The 22363-nt window shown below is 41.4% G+C and overlaps 1 protein-coding gene across 2 annotated transcripts in view; it reads right to left on the minus strand.

The window, feature by feature from the left end:
- Csmd1 (CUB and Sushi multiple domains 1) overlaps positions 1 to 22363 on the minus strand; it is a 1585983-nt gene that overhangs the window by 595171 nt on the left and 968449 nt on the right. For both annotated transcript variants that reach the window (XM_060381443.1, XM_060381442.1), the window contains exon 6: positions 7511 to 7623. In XM_060381443.1, the coding sequence (XP_060237426.1) occupies positions 7511 to 7623 (113 nt within the window). The remainder of the gene's footprint in view (positions 1 to 7510; positions 7624 to 22363) is intronic.

Raw genomic sequence — 22363 nt, forward strand, 5'->3', positions numbered from 1 at the left:
GAACAAAGCCTGCAGCAGCCATCCTTCCCAAGAACAGAGGAATACCTGAGTATTCAGGATGACGTATCCCTCTTCTGTAATTTTCAGCACCTACCACGGAAGCTCTAACCAGCCAATTGCCCAAAGAACTTCACCTTATCCTGTAAACTCTGTTGATAAGAAAACTGTATGAACATACAAAACTACGGGCTTCCTGCCTTGAACAACTGGCTAAGATCTGTAGATAGACCCAACCATACCACTTCTGGGTAGATAACCCAAGGACTAGAGAGACATTTTGACTGGCATGTTTGCTGCCCCACTATTCATAGTAACCACTATTCACAGAAACAGCCTCGAAGCCCATCAAAAACTTCATGGAACTCATATGCTATACAGAGAAATGGTGGAGCATCTTCACTAGGAGAACCACCAAACTGTGCCATTTACAGGAAAATGGGTGGAAGTAATTGGTGCTACTCACGTTAAATGAAATAAGCCAGACTCAGATGAGTATCACACGCTTTGTCTCAGGCGAGAACCGTGTGCAAGCATGAGCGCCATGAGCAGAAGGGGTTGAAAGAAGGAGGAAATGAAGAGGCTGATGTGGGAAAGAGTATGAGAGAGAACAGGTAAGAACTACCTGAGAGGATGGTGGTGGGGAGGGATTAAAAATAACATACATGAAACATGTCATAATGGGACCCATAATTTGTAGGTTAACTAAAAAGAACTTACAATTGAATTTTCTTATTAACAGCTAATGCAGACATTTTTTGTGTACTTTTGTGAGGATATGCATATGTGGGTACATGAGAGCTCGTGTACCTGTGTGTTTGTGTGTTGACACTGGGTCTTTTCTTAGATGCCTTTCTAATGTATTTACTGAGGTAGGGTCTCCTGCTGAATCTGTGCTTGCTTGCTGACTGAGCTAGTATAGCTAGCCAGCTAGTCCCAGAGGTCCCCTGAAATCTCTGCCTCCCAAGTGTTGGAACTACAGGTGTCTGCCATGTTTGCCTAGCTTTTATGTGTGCCCTGGGATCTGAACTGCAGTCCTCGGGCTTGAATTACGAGTGCTTTGGGCCCTGAGGCACCTCCATAGCCCCTAAAGCAGACAACCTAAGGCCTTAGCCTTAAGAGACATTCATTCAGTAAGCAAACTGAGCAGTCTCTAAGGTAGATAGATAATGCTGCACTTACCTTTATGGGATGTTTCATTGTATCTAAAACCTACAGACAAACAGATGTCAGATTCTGTTCCACGTTAATATGCCTGTAATTAAAACTTACTCTGGCTCTCTTGGATATGAAATACAAAGGCTGTTAAATGCAAAGGAGATTGTGATGAATACAACGAACTGGCAACATGCTTCTCTGTGAATGTGTCCCTGTCTGCCTGAGTTTCAGTGTGTATGATGGGTACATGGGAAGGACACAAGACCATCTCAGGTCTCAGGCCTCTCTTTCTCCCATTGTTAAAGCAGGGTCTTATGTTGTTTGCCATGGTGTAAACCAACCAGGCCCGTGAGATTCGATCTCACCATGGGAGTGCTGGGATTGCAGGTGTGCACTGCCTTATCCGACCTTTCATGGATTCTGGGGATTCAAACAAAGGCTCTCATGGCTAGCCTACTGCATCATCTCTCAGTCACTGCTTTCTTTAGAGGAGTGAAAAGTGTAGAGAAGTAATTCATCTCGTTGAATTTAAATATTTAAGTGTTACATTGCTTTAGTTCTCTACAGCACCTGCTTTTTTAAAACATTTTTTCCAGTACAGTTTTTAGTTAGCTTCTGGTTTGTGGATTTTTTATTTTTATTTTTTATTTTTGTCAGTTAAGAAAAGAGGGATCAGATGTCTGCATCAAAAGAACATGACATGGGCATGACAGCACCATCGCACACAGGAACTCATGGAGGCTGGGACTGCATGCATAAGGCTTGCATATGATAAAGCCAGACAGAATCCCAGTACGAATAAGGGGAGGATTCATGTATTTCCCACCCCTAGCAGCTGATGGCTTCTGGAGAAGAGCAGTCTGTTTTCTTCAGGTGTCTGGGCCATGAGAGGCTATCCCTGCTCCAGCAGAAGAAGTGGGGGATAGAAGGACACAGAGGGGACAGGAGACCCACAAGGAGACCCATAAAGCTAAAGTATTGATTCCTGAAGCTGCACATGGGAGCAGCTAGAGTGAGCCTGACCCAAACAGCTTGCTGTCTTGGAATCGGGATCAGGATGTGGACTTGGATGTGTTAGGAAGGACCAAGCACACTACATGAGATGATGCTCTCCTATTGGAGACTGCTTTGCAGAGTCTCATCCACACACTTCCTCCACTTTCATGTCTGAGAAGTAGATATGCCTGAGCTTGTTGAATACAATTAGAAAGAGCCACACCCCTGGGTAAGAGGGATATTAGGTAATAATATGTGTGTTACAAAATGAATCCAGAGCTTGGAGCATACAGATGTTCCTGGAGGTGGAAGCTGTGAAAGTCTCCTGCTCTGAGAGAAATGAAAGCATATTCTAGAGGAAAATAGTTATGTGTGTCTAATTGCAATGAACTTATGTTTATGAAGACATTTTTCTTATAAAAGCTAGCTTTCCAGAGTAACTTAGAAGGAATAAGATTACCTTTAACTAGGTTATCCTCTGGCATCTCATTTATCTTGTAACCCCCCAGGTGGCAGTAAGTAGGTGATCCCCACTGCCATATGGCTACCTGGGCACCCTGAGCAGTCTGCTTCCTTCTGTAGGCCAGTGGTCAAAGGGCACTAGATGGATATGAGCCTTTGATTTCCTTCATTTCTTAAAGGAATGAGAGCCAAGTACCTTCTAGGTCCTGCATAACACTTCTTACACTTTTTGCAATCTGTGTGTTCTCTGAAGAGAGGCTGGTACATGTGTTGGCACTAGAACTTGGGAGGCTTCTGTCTTAGAGCTCTGCTCTACAATACACGTACAGCAACTGTGTATGGAGGGGAATGGGTAACCCATAGGTTTTATAAATCTGGGCACATGAAGTTTCAATTTCCCAAATGCATTTTTAATAACACAGAAGTCCCCATTTTGTATAAAGGTCTTCATTTTAAATAAAAGGAAAATCAATACTTATATAGAGCCGTAACCTAAAAAGCAAGCTAATTATTTGTGTCAACACAAGCTTTAAAGCTGCCATCAGATTTTCTCTTGATTTATGAGACAGGGTGTTCCCTACTTAAATTGGAACTTTATTACAAACACTTTCTTTCACAATGATTTATTCATTACAGAAATCAAGGGGGGTTGCATCTCGTGAAAACCAAGATTTTATTGATAGCCAGGTGAATATGTTGAGACCGGAGCCCAACTCAGAGATGCCTACTCAGGACATAGACTTTCAAGGTTCAAGATTGATGTGTTTTTTAAAAAATTCATCTTGTAGACATCAAAAACGCCTGGATGATGGATAGTGCGAACAAGGTCCTTATTTAATTATAATTAATGGTGGAGGCACCAAATAAAGAATGGGCTCCGTTTTCAACTGCTTTAGAGAAATAATGTGTCCTGCATAAATCTATCATACACTATGAGGCCAATATGTGCAGCAGATACTGCAGATCCATCAGGGGGGCCTCACGGCTTCTGCTCACAGTCCTATCTTACAAGTGAGTGTACATCCAAAGCAGCCACAGCCGGGCTGCCCAGCTTGCCAATGGTCCTTATGTTTGCTGTTAGCATGACTGTATGCTATGGGTGAGGAGCCTGATGACCTCACGAAGGAGGAATTCGGAAGTGACAGTTGTAAAGCACAAGAAAAGACAGAAAATGATATTTCATCCTGGTGGCTGCTTTTTAGCTAAGACAAGTTGTAAAATTAGAAGAATTTTTTCTTTGTTTTTGTGTTTGTAATGCCACCCACAAACCTCAACAAGGTGGAAAACCTACAAATTTGTTTTTAACTTTATTTTATGTTTTAAATTGGCTTACAAAGAAACAGGTCTCCAGGTGGATTTTCATGCACATTTTATTTTCATTAATTCCTCCCCACCTCCAGCCCTCATTGTCTGCCCCTTCCTTCCTGTTTGTTTTGCTCTGTTGTCTTCCATACATTCCTTTTTGACAACCCCATGGGCTCGTTTCTAGTTTCCGGCCCTGTAAGAATGTTCACTTCTACCCAGGTATGCAAACTTAACAGCCTCTGACTGTCAAAAGTGTGTTTTTGAAGTTCTCTTTTCCTGTCAAAGAAAAGAAAAAGAAGAAGAAGAAGAAGAAGAAGAAGAAGAAGAAGAAGAAGAAGAAGAAGAAGAAGAAGAAGAAGAAGAAGAAGAAGAAGAAAGAAGAAGAAGAACCATGCCTACACCCTGAACCTTTGACAGAAGAGTATTTATAAGGCAGGGTCTAAGCATCTAGTAAGTTCTGCATGCATTTGGACTGCTATGATTCTTGGCCAACTGTGTGGACAATCCCTCTGAATGTGTTCAGTTTTAAAAATAAAACAGGGATGCTAGCTCTTTTGTATTCAAGCCAGTCAGAGAAAAAAGAGTTGATGAACATTTTCCCCATGTCACAGGTTAAATAGCATGGGCTTGGGCTTCTCATTGGTGATTTGAGAATAACTTCAGCCAGAACACAATAGTGAGTGGCTGGTGGGAATCAGGGAAGATGGCATCCCAAGCCACTGTCATATCTCCTGATCTCTGGCATTCTTGGGTTTATTCTAGAACCAGCAACCTGTCTCTCCCTACAGTTTCCCTTCACTGACGATGGGCTCACCCACTAGAGCCAGGAAATTAAATGCAGGCCTTTACGCATATCTTACATTAGCCATGGTCCAGTTCAGTATTCCCTGGTGTCATTGGTGATGGCAATGCCCTTTTAAGATGAGTGACATCGTGTCTGGATTCAGCCTTTGTGATCTGAGGACATGACTTATTTAAAAAAGCTTATGAGCTGATGAACAAGGAGGTGGTTTCATTTACCCACAATGCATTGGAACTGAACCCATGAACAGGCTGAAGGGTTTCCATATACAGTCGGTCAGCCAGGGCTATGTGGCCTGGTACTTTGGCATTGCTTAAAGACTGTTTTAGATGCTGGTACAAATTCTCCTCATTTCCTCCTCCTCCCTCTCTTCCTCTTTCTTCTCCTCCTTCCTTTCACATTCTTTCTCTCTCACTCCCTATCTCTCTTCCCATTTCCTCACCTTTCCTTTCCCTCTCTGTCTCTCTGTATATACACATACAAATAATTCAAGTGTATATGGTTCACCCTTATAATTTAATTTTATATCATTCAAATGAAATATTTGTTTTAATTATATTTAGTCAGACTTCAATTATATGCAATCATTATTTAGGAGAGCTTTATGCTCTATATATTTGGAAATTTCAGAACTGGAGCTTACATTTTTACAATGTTAAAATTGTATGTATTTGATTTTCCTCCAATCAGGGTGCTTCTTATGTCATCTAGTCTGGGCCATTTTTAGGCCATATATTATATTTTCCACATTCCTTCCTATCACAAAGACAAATAATGAGGTTTGAGGGATGATACTCAAAACACTTCTCACTGCTGAGAAAATAGCCAAAGCTTTAAGAAGGAAGGAGAGGAGGACCTCCCCTATCAGTGGACTTGGAGAGGGGCATACGTGAAGAAGGGGGAAGGAGGGTGGGACCAGGAGGGGAAGAGGGGCTTATGGGGGGATACAAAGTGAATAAAGTATAATTAATAAAAATAAAAAAATAATAAAAGAAAGAAAGAAAAGGTTCTTTAGTGCTTTCCAGGCTGCGACTTTGTGATCCCACTTTGTGAGCAGCCTGGGAAAGCCCTAAGGACCAAGTGAGGTCACTTTAAGTCAGAGTCAGGTCCCTCCACTGATGCGGATAAGCACACAGACACCGCAGAGATTTCCCCACAAGACCTAGTGTCCTCTTCTTCACTCTGTCAGCTCTGTATTCATGTGACAAGGTCCCTGCCTGCCAACGGGACATTCCCACACTTACTTCATCACAGCAAATGCGAGAAGATAAACAGCCTTAAAACAGTACAGCGGAGATAGCTATGGTTACATTAGTTTTTGGCTTTGCCTATGACCTAAGGTAAGTGGAACCATAGGATGTTTGTGCTGTAGAAGTCCAGGATGGTAAACTACAGCCTGAGGATAAAGACGGGAATTTATAACACTATGAGGAAAAGCAGTGAGATGGCCCATGACCCCCATGAGGACCCAGACCAGTGAAAGAAGATAACTCTAGATTCCAGGTCAGGTGACTTCTGTACCTGCACCTTGCCCAAGGCCTGGAGAGCCAGCAATGAGCCCCAGCCACATGCTCAAATCAGCACCATTCAGATTTTATTTTCTACAAATAAACTTATTCTACTTGACTGAAGAGCAGCAACACAGTAATATATGTGTGACTTCCAGTGCTCTGCAAACTGAGGGAACACAGCCTTGCTGGGAGCCATCTTCTCAAGTTCACGTATGACGGAAACAGAGTCCATCTGGGGTGTTTTTATTTTTATTTTTTTTAATTATTGAATTCCTTCTTTGATACACCCATACATTTATGAAATTCATTTCCATCGTTCCTCTCTTGCCTTGGTTGCCCTCCCCAAGTCCGCCTACATTTACTTATGCTCACACCTTTTTGTTTATGTGTGTAACTTTGAGAAGAACCAAGGCTATATGAGACCACGGGGGACAGACTATCCCCTGGAGCTTGGTGAACTCACCAGTGGGCACACAAGTGAAGACAGAGTGACATCACCTCTCCCAGAGTCTGTTGGGAACCAACAGTTCAACCGGGAAGGGGCGGGACCCTGTGAGTTCCTCCACAATCCAGAACTTAGAATATGTTATTTTTATGTGTAAGTAAAATATTTTTCTGTCAGCTACGTATCAATGGAATCCTTTTGCAGTATCAGTAAGGATTACCAATGATGAGAAAGTCTCAGGATGCAGGCACAAAGGGTAGGAATCAGATGCTGAAAGAACATTTCAGAACCATGTTGCTGAAGACAGCTGTGTTTGGCTAAATAATAACATCTTCATTTCAAGGCTCATGACAGGTAAATTACTAAATCTGGTAGCTGTGTTTTTCAAGTAGAAGGGTGTTTTAGGACTAAATGTGTGTCAAGATTCATTTGAACTTCTAAGTACAACCTGTGCACCCGGCCACTCTGAGCATGTAAATAACATGCAAACTCCCATGAATGTCATGTGAAAGGTAAGTACAATGAATGCTAATGTAAATTTGTTAACTAATCTTTGTCACTCCTCAGTGAAACCAGTTTTGTCACTCCTCAGTGAAACCAGTTATTGCTGCAGAATGTCAGAGGACTAAAGATCAGTAACCACTGTTGGCCTTTAGTTCCTACATGGCTTCCAAAATTGATTGCCTGTGTGTAAATGGGGACATTTTCAAACAAGTTTCTTTTTCCTTCTTCAGTAATGTCTCAGAATGTCAGGGTGGAGAAGGACCAGAAGGTTGCATGGCATTTATTCATCTATTTATTGATTTTGAATTTTTTGAGTTGGTGCCTTCTTACCTTGGAACTGAGCGTTGAACCCCTTGCGCCGATGGTTGCTGTCAGAAGTAAAGTGGAGACGGAGCCAGTTCTTGCTGCTGATCACAGGAGATGGGAGGTTCATGCCCGTGAGCCTAAAGAAGAAAAAGAGGAGGAAAATCTCCTTTGAAACCAACAGATCAAATGCCCCTTGGCACCACCACACTGCTTTAAAGTTGGATCACTGATGGTCTCCTGAGACACTTCAAGTAGAGGCTGGTTGTGACTTGCCCTCGCATCGTAAAATGATTTGGGCAAAACTAGACCACTCTATTCTGAAATGACAGAATGAAAGTATTCAGAAGGATTTGACATTTCTCATCTGCATCCATGATGGATGCAAGAGAAGATGTGATTTGATCTCAAATCCTTCTCTCAGGACCTCGATAATAAAAAAAATCATAAAAAGAAGAAGGGACTAAGATTATATAGCAGAAGTAGCTTGCGGCTTATCATGTTTGAAAGTAGATTACTTTCCCACAGCTTGCCTGTAGGAGTCACCCTAGGGACTCTTTTCCACCACAGCCAGGAAGAACAGCGTTTATGAAAGTGATGAGTGTCAAAGATACTTGAAATAGAATGAAATGAGAATTTACTGAAGGAGTGTATTCATCTCTTGAAAGACTGATATGCTCAGTCTCTCAGAGCTGTTTACAGCCTCTCTGCTCTCTGGTACTTAGTTCAGCAGCATTCTACTGCTCACTGCTGAAATGTGGTTTGACTTGCAAGGGGGAAACAATGTTCGTGTTGTAAAGACCCTAAGAATCAGAGGGACTGCTGATGCAATCTGCAATGCTGGGGCACAACCTCACTCTGCCCCAGAACCTCAGACATACCACTATATGCTGCCTAGGCCTTACAAAGTACCAGAGTTAGGTCATGATTTGTAAGCTAATTTCACTATAAACTATAGTGTTTCCTCAGGAGCCCCAATGGGTTCCCACCCAACAAGGCTCAGAATTCACAGGTTCCAGGTCCTCACATCTATGGATAATATCTGTGTATAAACTCTGAGCATGGTTTTTTGGATGGCTTATAATCTAAAAGTTAAGGTGACAGGAGTCTGCTGAATTGTTGAGGGGAAAACAATGAAGAAAATGGTCTTAAATATTCAGTGGAGATGCAATTGAAAACATGTTTTGATCTGTGGTTGACTGAAGCTATGGATACAGTCAATACAAATGCAAATCAGGGGAACCTGGACCTAATGTGTTTTTACTGGTGCTGGGATGAACTGTGGCTGTGCACTGTGTAATTGTTTTGCATTCTGGTTGCCAAATCTAGTTTTGAAATGATGCTGATTGGTGTCTCTGGTGTGTGAAGGTTTAGATACATTGTTCCAAAAGTCATCTGTAGTATTCTAGCTATGTGGTAAAATTGAGTACTTTGTCTCTAAACAAGGGGAAGCCAAGGTTTGTCTAAATGAGATGTCTCCTCATTTATCTACTACCTGGGGAAAAGCAGTTTGGGGGACACCTGAGGTCATGTCCGCTATGTCATATACTCAACTGCAATGGCAAACTTCAAAAATTGCAGGATGGACTTGGAGTTAAAAGGTTCCAATGTGATTGCACCCACTCATCAGTGTTTATGTCGCTGATTTAAATACTCTCCCACCTCCACTTGGATTTCTGAAGTACAGTTTAGGCATCTTGACAGGACCGATTCCCAAACAGGGTTTATCTCCTGTTACTTTGCCCAGGAGAGATTATCTTAGAAGCTCTGTCATCCACATACCTCCGGGTCACACTGAGAATGCCCAAAGGAAATAGGAAAGGTCGATTGAAAGCTCAGAATCCGTCCAGCTCACCTTCTTTTACCTGTTGAGCTTGGTATAATGGAAATAGAAGCCTATTTTGTTTCTGTTTTAAAACATCTTTTCACAATGATTCTAATTCCCACAACAAGGTGGAATTGCATTTCAATTGCATGCCAACATTTATAGCACTCTTGAACAAATACCTTCTATAATCACAAAAAGGGCAGGTTCGTATCAGTCAGCAAGTATATCTGTAAAGGTTATATGGTATTTTTTAGTCTTATTACAACTATTAAGTTTGTTATCATGAAAAACAGCCATAGAGTCTTCATGTTGATTCAACAACAGAGTAGTGTGTGTATGAATTCTGACTTCTAAATTTCATATAATTTATTTTACAATATGAAACCTATTATGAGTTCCTGGGTCAGATTGAGCTCACAGGCAAAAGATTGATGACTGCTGTCTTTGACTAACAGGGACAATGTATACAATTACTTTGAGACCATTGGAGAGGTGGCTCAGTGATCAAGGTACTCATTGTTCTTGTGAAAGATCAAAGCTCAGTTTCCAGTACTGGCAGCTCATAAGCACTTGTAGGTCTAGTGCTAGGGAATCCAATGCCCTTTCCTGGCTCCTGGGCTCACACACTTCCATCAGCTCATGCAAACTCACACACATACACACAAATTAACAACAAATAAATTGAAACCTATAAAGATTTCTAACCAGGAAAGACTGATTGATCTATTTTTAAAGGCTCATTTTTTTTAAGTGTATGTATGTGTTTGCCTATATTTGGGGGAGATGGGCCTAAATACAGGTGCCTGTGGAGACTTGCTTATTGGTGTCCCTGCAAAGAGTGCGGTTTGATGATCTAATTCTACATGTTAAATATGCAGCTTTTCTTCCTAGGAAACATGCTTTCATTATGTAGACAAGGCTGAAATCAAATTTGCCATCCTCCTGCTTCAGTCTCCGTGACAGCAGTGTCATGGATTTCTTCATATGAAGCTTTCTGTGTCAGCTGCACCTCAGCGAAGGGCTTTATGACAAAACAAAAGAAGGCGTGTGTTCTAGTTTCATGGCTGATGCCATGATAAAGTATCTTACAAAAAGCAACTTAAAAGCAATGACTTTTGTTTGCTTGTTTGTTTTTAGTTCACAATTCCAGATTACAGTCCATTACCACGAAGAGATGAAGGAAGGGGATTGGGGAAACTGGTTGCCTCATGTCCACAGTCAAGAGCAGAAAGAGAGGATGAGAAGACCCATCCTAACTCTATGCAGGTCCATCCAGAGGCCTGTGGTCCCAGACTGAATACAAAGGGGCTGGGCACCAAAGCTTCTCTCTATACTTCCTGACTTCAGAAGTTATGTGGTTGGCTGCCTCATCCTCCTGCTGCTAGGCCTTCCCTGTCGTGATGGACCATACCCTCAAAAAAAATTTTTTAAATAAATAAATAAATAAAAGAACGGGTTTTTATTTATTTTTTGATTATTACAATTTATTGACTTTGTATCCCAGCTGTAGACCCTTCCTTCCCTCATCTCCTCCTAATTCTACCCACCCTCCCTCTTCTCCTCCCATGCCCCTCCTGCAGTTCACTGATAAGGGAGGTCCTCCTCCCCTTCCATTTGACCCTAGCCTATCAAGTCTTATCAGGACTAGCTGCCTTGTCTTCCTTGTGGCCTGGTATAGCTGCACTCCCCATAGGGGTAGGTGATCAAAGAGCCAGCCACTGAGTATATGTCAAAGACAGCCCCTGCTACCCTTACTAAGGAATCCACTTTGAGGCTGAACTGCCATGGGCTACATCTGAAAAAGGGATCTAGGATATCTCCATGCATGGTCCTTGGTTCAAATATAGGTCTTTGCAAAGACCCCTGGACCCAGATTTTTTGGCTCTGTTAGCCAACCATGGAGGACCTCTGAAAGACTCTATTCAGCAGGGTATCAAAGCAGATGCTAAGACTCATAGCCAAACTTTTGGCAGAGTGCAGAGACTCTTATGAAAGAAGGGGAGATAGAAAGACCTGGAGGGGACAGAAGCTCCACAAGGAGACCAACAAACCCTTCCTTTCTTAATTTGCTTCTGTGGGGTATCTGATCACATCAGTGAGAAAAGGAAGTGGTAGGACAAGCATCCCTTTGGTGAACTGAGAGAATCACTTCTAGCTTCATTTAAGAACGTCAAATGAAGCCACCTGAAGCACTGTTCTTTCAATGTCCTCAACAAGGTTCTGATTCTGTTAAAAGTAAAAATAACTGTAGGACTCATGGGACCGCAGAGTTTAAGATGGCCTGCTTTGAGCCAAAATAGAGCAGGCCAATTTGTTCCACTTTCTCCAAATAGTTTTGCCATAAATTCTGGGATTCTATTTATAAGGCACTTATTACTTATTTCTCACTCAGCGTCTCCTCAGCTTAGCCTGTCTCTTGCAGGATGGAAAGGGCTGAACACATCGAACTCAAGTTCTATGGACCCAGGTCAGTGACTCACATTTTACTTATATAACTTGAAAAATGTAGAGTCAACATATTGAGATCATTTCCTAAAGTGCATTTGGAAACCCTAATGGTTTTCAATTTTGCTCGGTTAGGGTACCTCTGACTAGGAGCCAGACTTCTTACAGTTTTAGAAAATCATTATAAAGATTATGTGGGGATCCCTCTGCAGTTAAAATCTTTTCATGATGATTAAGAAGCCAGAACCTATTAGAAATACTAGGACATGCTTCAAATGGTCTTTTCTGTCTATGGAGACTAAATAGTTTTAAGAGGCCTATTAGTTCATAGGCACTGCTTATGGATTTGGGGAGAGCAGCCTATGGGTTTTCTGCTGTGCTCTTTTTTATTATATTTTTATTAATTACACTTTATCCACTTTGTATCCCCCCATAAGCCCCTCAGGATCCCCCTCCCATCCCCTCCTTCATGCATGCCCCTCCCCAAGTCCACTGATAGGGGAGGTCTGCTGTGCTCTTACAGACGTGCAATGGGAAAGGATTCATGGTGTGGGCTCATGGGTCTGTTCTACCAGAGTTAAATAGGACAAACTGATCACACATGGAACTTGCAAAATGCCACATTTCTAACTTGTTGTCAATCAAATTGCAAGTAAATTCTTAGGAACTTGGGACTTATAGGACAGTTAAGGGGGTAATGAAAAGGGACCGTTCACCTTGCACTGATGTACAAAAGAGCTGTGTGAATACATACATATATATATATATACACACACATATATATGCTGAGTACATATGTATGTGTGTACATGTATATATATATGTATGTATGTGTTGTGTATATGTATATATATATGTCACACACATATAGTTAGGCATGCATACATGCATATCATACCCAATTTATCAATATTGTGGTGATTTAATGCAAAACTACTTATGTGTGCACATATTGCTTGCTGAGACAAACATGACCAAAAAGAATAATACAAAAATCAGTGTTGAAGAGAAGTCTCTTCTTCAAGAACTCCTATGGGAGACTCTTCCCTGAGTTGCCTGGACACAAGCAGACACATGTGCAGGTAACCCACTTCTGCAGTTTCCTAAGAACCCCGTCCCCTCACCCACCATATCTCATGCTATGAGAAGCCTGCTCTCTCCTCCCAGGTTATATCGCTCCTAGGTTATGTATTTTCATAACAAGTTGAGTTTTTCTTGGGAGGACATGTCCTAAGTGAGAGCATGGTTTACTGAATGACTTCCTGTGAGCCCTCAGCCCTGCTGCTAACCCTGCTGTTTCCTAGAGCTACCTAAAGGCTAGATATGTGCCATACATTCAGAATCTGGTCAATAGAAAATAGAATAGAGGATGTGGAAAAGTCCATATATTCTGTTAGGATACTCATCATGAAGTGAAAGTACAAGCAGACTGGAATTTACCCATCCCACAGAAGGTCTCTGCTCTACTCCCCTCGTATCTGTCCATAGTTGGCAGGAAGCGATTTGTTAGATATGGAGGCTAACCGCCCCCAACAACACAGGGTTTCTGAATTCATTTAGCATCCGGGTGTGTATTTTTAGTGCACCAAAGCAAGTCTGATTCCTGAGAGCCAAGAGAGGGTGCAGAAGCATACAGGTCACACCCAGCTTACAAATACCCCTACACCACCCACCCCCACCCCTGTAGACTTAGTCAAGAGGGTCTTCAAGTTGATCATAGTTAAGCATGTGTCGTCACCATCTCTCTTATCTTTCATTCCAGCCATCTTCCTCAGCCTGCTGCTGCTGCAAAGTTCCTCTTTGGACTGTGTAGCTATATGCGTCCAGAAAAAAAAGAACATAGGTGCTGAACACACAGCTAGGGAAGTCAGGGCTCCAGGTTGTCATGTTAAGAGTGACATGAAAGCCTGAACACCCCTAGGAATTGATACAAGCAAGTCTGAAGACTGTTTTGTGTCCACACACTGACCCTGAAGGAAGAATCTCATGGGGTGTGATTTCAGAGCTGTATGTGGGGTAAGCGGATGGACTGGGAAGCAACTCTCTTAGAGAGTCATTGCCAAGGTGAGAGGCATAGTAAAGTTCACACTGAATCACACTTTCTTTTTCTAAAAAAAAAAAAAAGAAAGAAAAAGGAAAAAAGAAAGAAAAGAAAAAGAAAAAAAGACAAAGATCTCCATGATTCTGAAATACTTGAAGAAGAGGGCCAGATTTTACATTAAGAGTTGAAGACCTGCATTTCCCTGATGGCTAATGAGGTTGAGCATGTCTTTAAATGTTTCTCTGCCATTCTATATTCCTCTACAGAGAATTCTCTGTTTAGCTCTGTACCCCATTTTTTAATTGGATTACTTGATTTGTTGCTTTTTAACTTCTTGGGTTCTTTATATATTTTGGATATTAGCCCTCTGCCAGATATAGAGTTGGTGAAGGTCTTTTCCCAGTCTATAGGCTGTCATTTTGTTCTGACAACAGTGCCCTTTGCTTTACAGAAGCTTTTCAGTTTCATGAAGTCCCATTTATTGATTGTTGATCTTAGAGCCTGTGCTGTTTGTGTTCTGTTCAGGAAGTTGTCTCCTGTGCCAATGAGTTCAAGGCTCTTCCCCAGTTTTTCTTCTAACATGTTTAGTGTGTCTGGTTTTATGTTGAGGTCTTTGATCCACTTTGACTTTTATTTTGTGCAGGGTGATAAGTATGGATCTATTTGCATTTTTCTACATATAAATATTCAGTTAAACCAGCACCATTTGTTGAAGATGCTGTCTTTTTTCCATTATATAGTTTTGACTTCTTTGTCAAAAATCAAATTATCTGTAGGTGTGTGGATTTATTTCTGGGTCTTCTAGTTGATTGCATTGGCCTGCCAGTTGGTTTCTATGCCAGTACCATGCAGTTTTTATTACTATTGCTCTGTAGTACAGCTTGAGATCACTGATGGAGATACCTCCTGACGATTTGTTGTACAGGATTATTTTGGCAATTCTAGTTGTTTTTTTTGTTTGTTTGTTTTTGTTTTTTCATATGAAGTTGAGAAATTTTCTTTCATGGTCTGTAAAGAATTATGTTGCTATTTTGATGGGAATTTCATTGAATCTGTAGCTTGCTTTTGGCAGGATGGCTATTTTCACTATGTTAATCCTATCGAGCCATGAGTCTGGAAAATCTTTCCATCTTCTGATATGTTCTTCAATTTCTTTCTTCAGACATTGGAAGTTTTTTTTCAAACAGATCTTTTGCTTGCTTGGTTAGAGTCACACCAAGACATGGTATTAGTGTCTATTGTGAAGGGTGTTGTTTCCCTAATTTCTTTCTTGGCCCTTTTGTCATTGGTATACAGGAGGAGTTATGATTTTTTTGAGTTAATTTTGTATCCAGCCACTTTGCTGAAGGAGTTTGATTTTACCTTACACCCATCAGAATGGCTAAGATCAAAAACTTAAGTGACAACACATGTTGGAGAGAATGTGGAGAAAGGGGAAAACTCCTTCATTGCTGGTGGGAATGTAAACTTGTACAACCACTTTGGAAAGCAATCTGGTGCTTTCTCAGACAATTAAGAATAGTGCTTCCTCAGGCCTTTACAGCCATTGAAGCAGGACAGTCTCCCCAAGCATGGTTGGCTACCATAAAAAGCCAAAATGTTACGCTCAGGATGCAAGGCTAAGCACTGCACTCAGGGTCAGCCGCTTTGGACCCAGAGAAGAGCATGTCTGATTGCATGCGGGTTGATGCCCCAGGTCCCGCCTCTGAGAAAAAGGTATCGGACGGGTCTCATGCTCTTTGGGTGGATGACACCTAAATGAACATCAGTACAAAGTCCCAATTTATTTCTAATATCAGAGATCAGACCTCTACTCTTGCCTGATGCGTCCAAAACAAAAAGGGGGAACTGTAGAGTGCTGCGTAATGCCGCGCCTGAAAGATGGAGCTGGTTTCCGCCTTCCACCTTCCCGATGGTGAGTGCTCTCTGTCACAAACAACTCCACATTTGGCTAAGGCTGAGGATCTGGCTTGCTTCCATGTATGTGGACCTATCTGCATTGCCCACGTGGCATGCTGAGGTTGGCTACCCAGAGGCTATCTAAAGTGGGCTGGCTTTACCCAGGGTCAGATGATTGTTCAAGGTTCTTGAATAACCTGCATTGAAAAAAAAAAAGAATAGTGCTTCCTCAAGATACAGCTATTCTACACCTAGGTATATATCCAAAGTATGCTCAAGTACACAACAAGGACATGTGTTCAACCATATTCGTAGCAGCTTTACTCATAATAGCCAGAACCTGGAAACAACCCAGATGCCCCTCAGTGGATACAGAAATGATGGTACATTTACCCAATGGAATACTACTCAGCAATTAAAAACAAGTAAATCATGAAATTTGCAGGCAAATGGTGGGATCTAGAAAATATCATCCTGAGTGAGCTATCCCAGAAGCAGAAAGACACACATCATATATACTTGCTTATAAGTGGATACTAGACCAAAAATATAGGATAAACATAATAAAATCTGTGCACCAAAATAAGCTAAACAAGAAGGAGAGCCCTGGGTAAGTTGATCAATCCTCACTCAGAAAGACAAATGGGATGGATATTGGAAGAAGGATAAAACACGTAACAGGGCATGAACCTACCACAGAGGGCCTCTGAAAGACTCTACTCAGCAGTGTATCAAAGCAGCTGCTGACACTCATAACCAAACTTTTGGCAGAGTGCAGGGAATCATATGAAAGAAGGGGGAGTTAGTAAGACCTGGAGAGGACAGGAGCTCCACAAGGAGAGCAACAGATGCAAAAAGTTTGGACACAGGGGTCTTTTCTGAGACTGATACTCCAACCAAGGACCATTCGTGGATATAACCTATAACCCCTGCTCAGATATAGCCCATGGCAGCTCAGTCTCCAAGTGGGTTCCCTAGTAAGGGGGACAGGGACTGTCTCTGACATGAACTCAGTGACTGGCTCTTTGACCCCCTGCCCTTGTTGGGGGAGCAGCCTTGCCAGGATACAGAGGAGGACATTGCAGCCAGTCCTGATGAGACCTGATAAGCTAGGGTCAGATGGAAGGGGAGGAGGTCCTCCCAGTGGACTGGGGGAGGGGTGCAGGTGGGGAAGAGGGAGGGAGGGTGTGATTCCGAGGGGAGGAGGGAGGGAACTACAAGGGGGATACAAAGTGAATAAAATGTAATTAATGTAAAAAATAAAAATTTAATTAAAAAAAAAGAGCTGAAGACCCCAATGACCTAGTCTCCTTATCCCAAACATCCCACCTTTTCTCTCACAAAGTTTGCAGTCTGTCCCAGAATTCTGGTCCTTCCATAAGCCTGCACGCAGCCGTCTGTGCTGTCCATGCTTTCTCTCTTTAAATCCTTCTTAGATTACATGTTCTAAGCAGGGCCTTTCCTGTCTTCCTTCCAGTAGCCTGAGCCACAGGTGCTCGAAGTCTTTCAGCACCTGTTCTGTACTACTCAGTGGCTATGTGGAGGTGGGTATTTCACGCTATAGAAGGTGTAGACATATGCTTTGGTCAGTGAGCGATGATCCTGATGAGCACACCATTGGCATCTTGGGTCCACACTCCTTTATAGGGCTCATACAAACTGCAGATCTCAATGATCATTTCTAAATGGTTGCTTTACCTATTCCTCCTACTGTCAGCTACTGAATATCGGGGACACCTGTGACTGTCATTGTCTCACACTGAATAGCTTCCCACCCATCCATGTCCTGATCCCTAGGCTTTAACATGAGGAGGAAAGATGAAGCATCATTCTCCCATTACAACCAGAGTATCTAAGGATCCCAAAGGGTTGACAGAGGATGCGGATGATGGAGAGTAGATTGGTTCTGCTCTGGGACCATTTCCTTGTGCAAAATGAGAGAAGAGTCTAGCTTAGCCAAAGATTTGGAAGAAGATAATAAAACTGCTCAGAATACCAGCATTTGCATTACTTGGAAATCATGAGATAGGTCAAGCATAAAGAATATATATATATATATATTTTTTTTTAGGAGAGTGAAGACAAGCCTACCATCTAAAGCCAAAGGAAAACTGCCAAGGAATGGCTTAAAACTTAAACATTGGAAGTAGTTGGTCTTCCGTAAGCATTGAGAAAGATGGGACAGACACAGATGGGAGTGACACAGTTTGTCATTTCTCTATGTGAATTTCTTCAAGTCTTTTTCAAAATGATACAGAAGCCCAGGTATGAAATGGCTGTGCTCAATGACATGCTTCACCTCTACTCCCTGGAGAGTGTATGGCCAAGAATACCCTCCCCTGCATCTCCATCTGGTGCCTCCTCACTATAGGAATAAACATTGTCACAGCCTGAACCCCAATCAAGTCAGTACCTTAGAAAATCTACACCCTTAACAGCTATTTTTTAATTCTGGCCACGCACGGTCATAGCACTTCACTATCTTCAAAGACATGAGCCAGACGTTTTCCAGAGGAAAAGTAGCTTCCCTTTCCATGATAGTTGATGTCACAAACTTAGTTATTGGCTATAAGAGAACGTATCTACAAATGCAAGTTGATTTCTAAAATCAACTAATATCCCAGGCAGATCTTTGAAGATTCAGAATTTTTTAATTCTGGATTTCAAGTCACTGACACCTGTCCCTTAGACAGCGCTTATAAGAATGCATATTCCTTGGGGTATGTTTTTTCACAAATATGTCTTGAGTCAAGGACCAAAACCTCAGCCCATCAGCTAGTAGCAATTCTCTCTCATGCAAGGGGAAGTTTTATGGTCGGAAGGATGTCATCTGTCCAGCATCGTTTCCATCCTAAGGTGGAAAGGCCTGACACTGACACTTTTGTCATATGGAAATGCAGTCTCAGTATCTGTAGCTCCCCTTTGTGTCCTAGCATCAATCCAGCCATTACAGGTGCAGTTAAGCCTTATTTAGGTGCACAAGAGCCTTTGGATGCTAGCCATATGTCTCCAGCCATTGATTACTGCTTCCCAACTGGTCCAGTCAACAATAATATTCCTGTGTCATGCATGGTACACACAGGCTTCAGGCAGAAGCCACAGGACAGCAAGTACTCTCCTAAGGATAAATGCTTTTCTCCTGCATTTATGAAGGTCTTCAGGCATGACATCCTCTCCACCCCACAAAATACACACACTGGAGTCCAGTAACCTGGACTAACCACAGGTATTCCTTTCCCAATGAGTGACCTCAGGCAGGTACTCAACTCACCCGGGTCTTAGGTGGAGTGAGAAACTTAATATAATACAATTTATCTTATAACTTATATTGTTATATTGCAATATAACTTACATTGTTATAGGTGCCACCATTCTGGTGCCTCAAATTTCCCTTTCCCAACCCTCATCTTAACAAGAAAAGGATTAATACCTTTCCTGCCTATATATGTGTATCTTTTCTGTGTCAAGACTATCTCCATTTATATTACCTGTGTGTGTTGAGATTGTGCATACTCAGTGATAAACATACTTGTATATGCATATACATAAATATTCATATATATGTGGATAACATATAGGTAATTGCCATATGTCTATTATTTATTTATCTGTCTACCATCTATCTATCATCTATCAGTCTGTTTACCTATCATTTTCCATCTGTCATCTACGTGTATGTCAATCTTCTGTCTATAATTCATTACCTATCTACCTATTATTCTACCACCCATGTCCTAACACTTACCTACTTACTCACCTATCTATCATCAGTCCTTTTTTCTATTCTATCATATATATATATAAATCTCCAACCCATCTCTACGTCTATCTACCTATTTATCATCCATTCATTATATCCTCTATCTATCCATCTCCTTTATTTTTTTTCTGTGTATCACATCAGAAAATGACAATTTCCAAGGCTGTCTTCATGTATTTCTTCACATGAGTAGGGTAATGGTGCTTTAATTTCATGAGTGTCATATCATATGGCTCCAAGTGGTGTGTAATACGCTAGAACCTGACTTCAGGTGGCTCATAGGACATGAGCATACTGACAGAAGGCTGGAGGTGCAGCAACACCAAATTTTCGAGAGAAACTATTCTTCAAGGCTTGTCTCATCAGCTCCTTTAAGAAACACAATTCCAACTGGGACTTCCTCCAAGTTTCCACTTGCAAATTAAGTGTGAACTTAAGAACAGCCTCAGAAAACATGCATGAAAGCCCATGTAGCTTAGAATACCCACAGGCAGCTTGGTAACTCTGGAGACTCACATCTAGCAAGGGCAAGGGTTAGCTGCGTTTTTATATTGCACCTGTTGCAGGAACTAGAAATGTCAAGGGCAGCCACTGCCCCCTTCCTTTCATTCTGGCAGATAGCTGTAATTTTCTTATTAGTGAATAAGCAGAGTCAGCACAGCAGATATTGGTATAACTCAGAAGCGAAGTTTATCCAAACCTTGGTTCACAGCCTTATAATCCCTCTAACTTCTAATCTAACAAAACTACAGCAAGATTTTTAAAATGTACATCCTAGTAAACATCCTCTCAAAGGTGAACACCATGTGTTCACTGCTTGTCAAGAATTTGCCAGGAACTAACGGGGTCAGTGAGAGCAGGAGGGGCCAGCAGCTACCCATGGAGCATGCATACAGTGGCTGGCCAGGAGGACTAGATCACACCATAGATATCCATGAAGGCTAGCCTATATCTCTTCTGAACAGAGGCTAGGATGTACCTAATCTGAGCAAGAGGAATAGCCTGCACCTTCCTTAGCAGTAGGGTTGGCCCGTACTAAAGTTGACCAGAATAGACTGTATCTATTCTGACTAAAAAGGTCTAGCTTGTATATCTTTGGCCTTAGCAGTAATAGCATATGCTGCCTCTGATCAGAAGGGCTAGCCTTTCTATGCTTGACTAGGAAGGCTATTTTGTGCCTCACTTGACCAGAAGAGCTAGTCCATGCCTCATCTGACTAGAAGGGGATGATTCATGTCTCATCCAATCACCAAGAAGTTAGTTATCAATATTCAGGCAGGTATGTTTTGTTACAAAACCTGTGTAGAAAAAACAGATTTGAGAGAATTAATTGAAAGTATATCTTTTCATTATTAATAATGACAGCTAAATTGATTAAAATCAATGACCACCTGCATTTTCTCTCTCCACTTTTCATGAAATTTTAATATTCACAAAGACACCAGCTGGATGTAATGCCCCTTGACAGCAAGTACTGTAACCATCTTGATCATCATTAAGTATCTTCCATATAAGTCAATAACTAGATACACTTCAAACAGTGGCTTTTAGTTACAACAGACTTGCAAGAAAAGTTTATGAATTTATTAAAAGGAAGTTTACCAAACTGGAAAAAAAATCCATTAAAGGGTTTCAAAAGAAAAAAAAAAAAGCAGAGGATACTTCCATCCTTTATCCTCCATCCTCCATCCCCTGGTCGTGTGGACTCTTTGTCTTTTAGTTCTTCTGTACTGCCTTCCTTAGCACTCCCTCCTTGCCCACCTCCATTTCTTTGTGACTCCCACTGACTCTCAGAACTGCTTTCTAACAAGGACTGCACAGCCTTGCTTGACTGGAACCAAGGCAGATTAATGATATTCTCCCTTCCTTCATCCACTTAGTTCTTCCTAAAGCAACCTGGAGTCTAAGAGCTGCTGCACATCTTACCCCATATTCTCATCCCATCTCTATTCCCTCTGGATTCTCTGCTGTTTGTGGCTGGATCTGGGGTACTCTTTTGCAACCCTCTGTAGAGCCAGATTCTAATCTGTACTAAAAAGAACTCCAGACATCTGGGACTAGAGAACAAACCCTGAAACTCAGAGTGATCCAAAGCCTAAAAACCAAGCACCATTCCTCTGGTCCACAACACGACAGACTGGGGAAATAGCAAACAAGGACCAACACCCACCCCAAAAATGTGAAAATACATATCTACACCAATGTGTAGAATGTCCTACCACAAATGTTCTAACTCCAGCTGCCTAGAGTCCAGTGTAAAAATACAAATATGAATGATTCTGAAAATCCAGGAGCCAGCAATCTTATTGTAAGGTTATCCAAGATAACTAACTTAATTGAAGAACAAGAAAAGGACATTAAAATAGCAATTATGAACATACTCAATATGTCCATATTCTCCAAAGTCCTCAGTGAAGACTATGAAAACACAAACAGTTGAAATAAATAAGGAGAACCATTCACAATACATAGTAGAATTTAACAAAACAGAATCACTAAAGAAAAGACAAGTGTAAAGCCCAAACTAGAAAAACTGTGTAAGTCAAACAAAAAGCTCAGAGGTTAACCTCAACAACAGATTGAGAGACATGGAGGAGAGAATTTTATGCCTTAATGACAGAAAAAATTTGGTAGATCAAGAAAATAATGTTTTTTTTTTTTAATTCTTAGAAGTCTGGGACACTACAAAAAGACCAAACCTAGAAATAATAAGTACAAGGGAAGAAGAATAAACCCAGGACAAAGGCACAGAAAATATTCCTAATAAAATCAAAGAAGAAAATTTCATAAATCTAAAAAAGAGATGCCTATAAAGGTTTAAGAGGCGTACCAAACATCAAATAGACAGGGCAAGAAAAAAATTACCATGACACATAATAATTGAAAAAGAACATGAAAAGACTATTA

The sequence above is a fragment of the Meriones unguiculatus genome, chromosome 4 (assembly GCF_030254825.1).
Source record: "Meriones unguiculatus strain TT.TT164.6M chromosome 4, Bangor_MerUng_6.1, whole genome shotgun sequence".
In the NCBI taxonomy this organism is placed as follows: Eukaryota; Metazoa; Chordata; class Mammalia; order Rodentia; family Muridae; genus Meriones; species Meriones unguiculatus.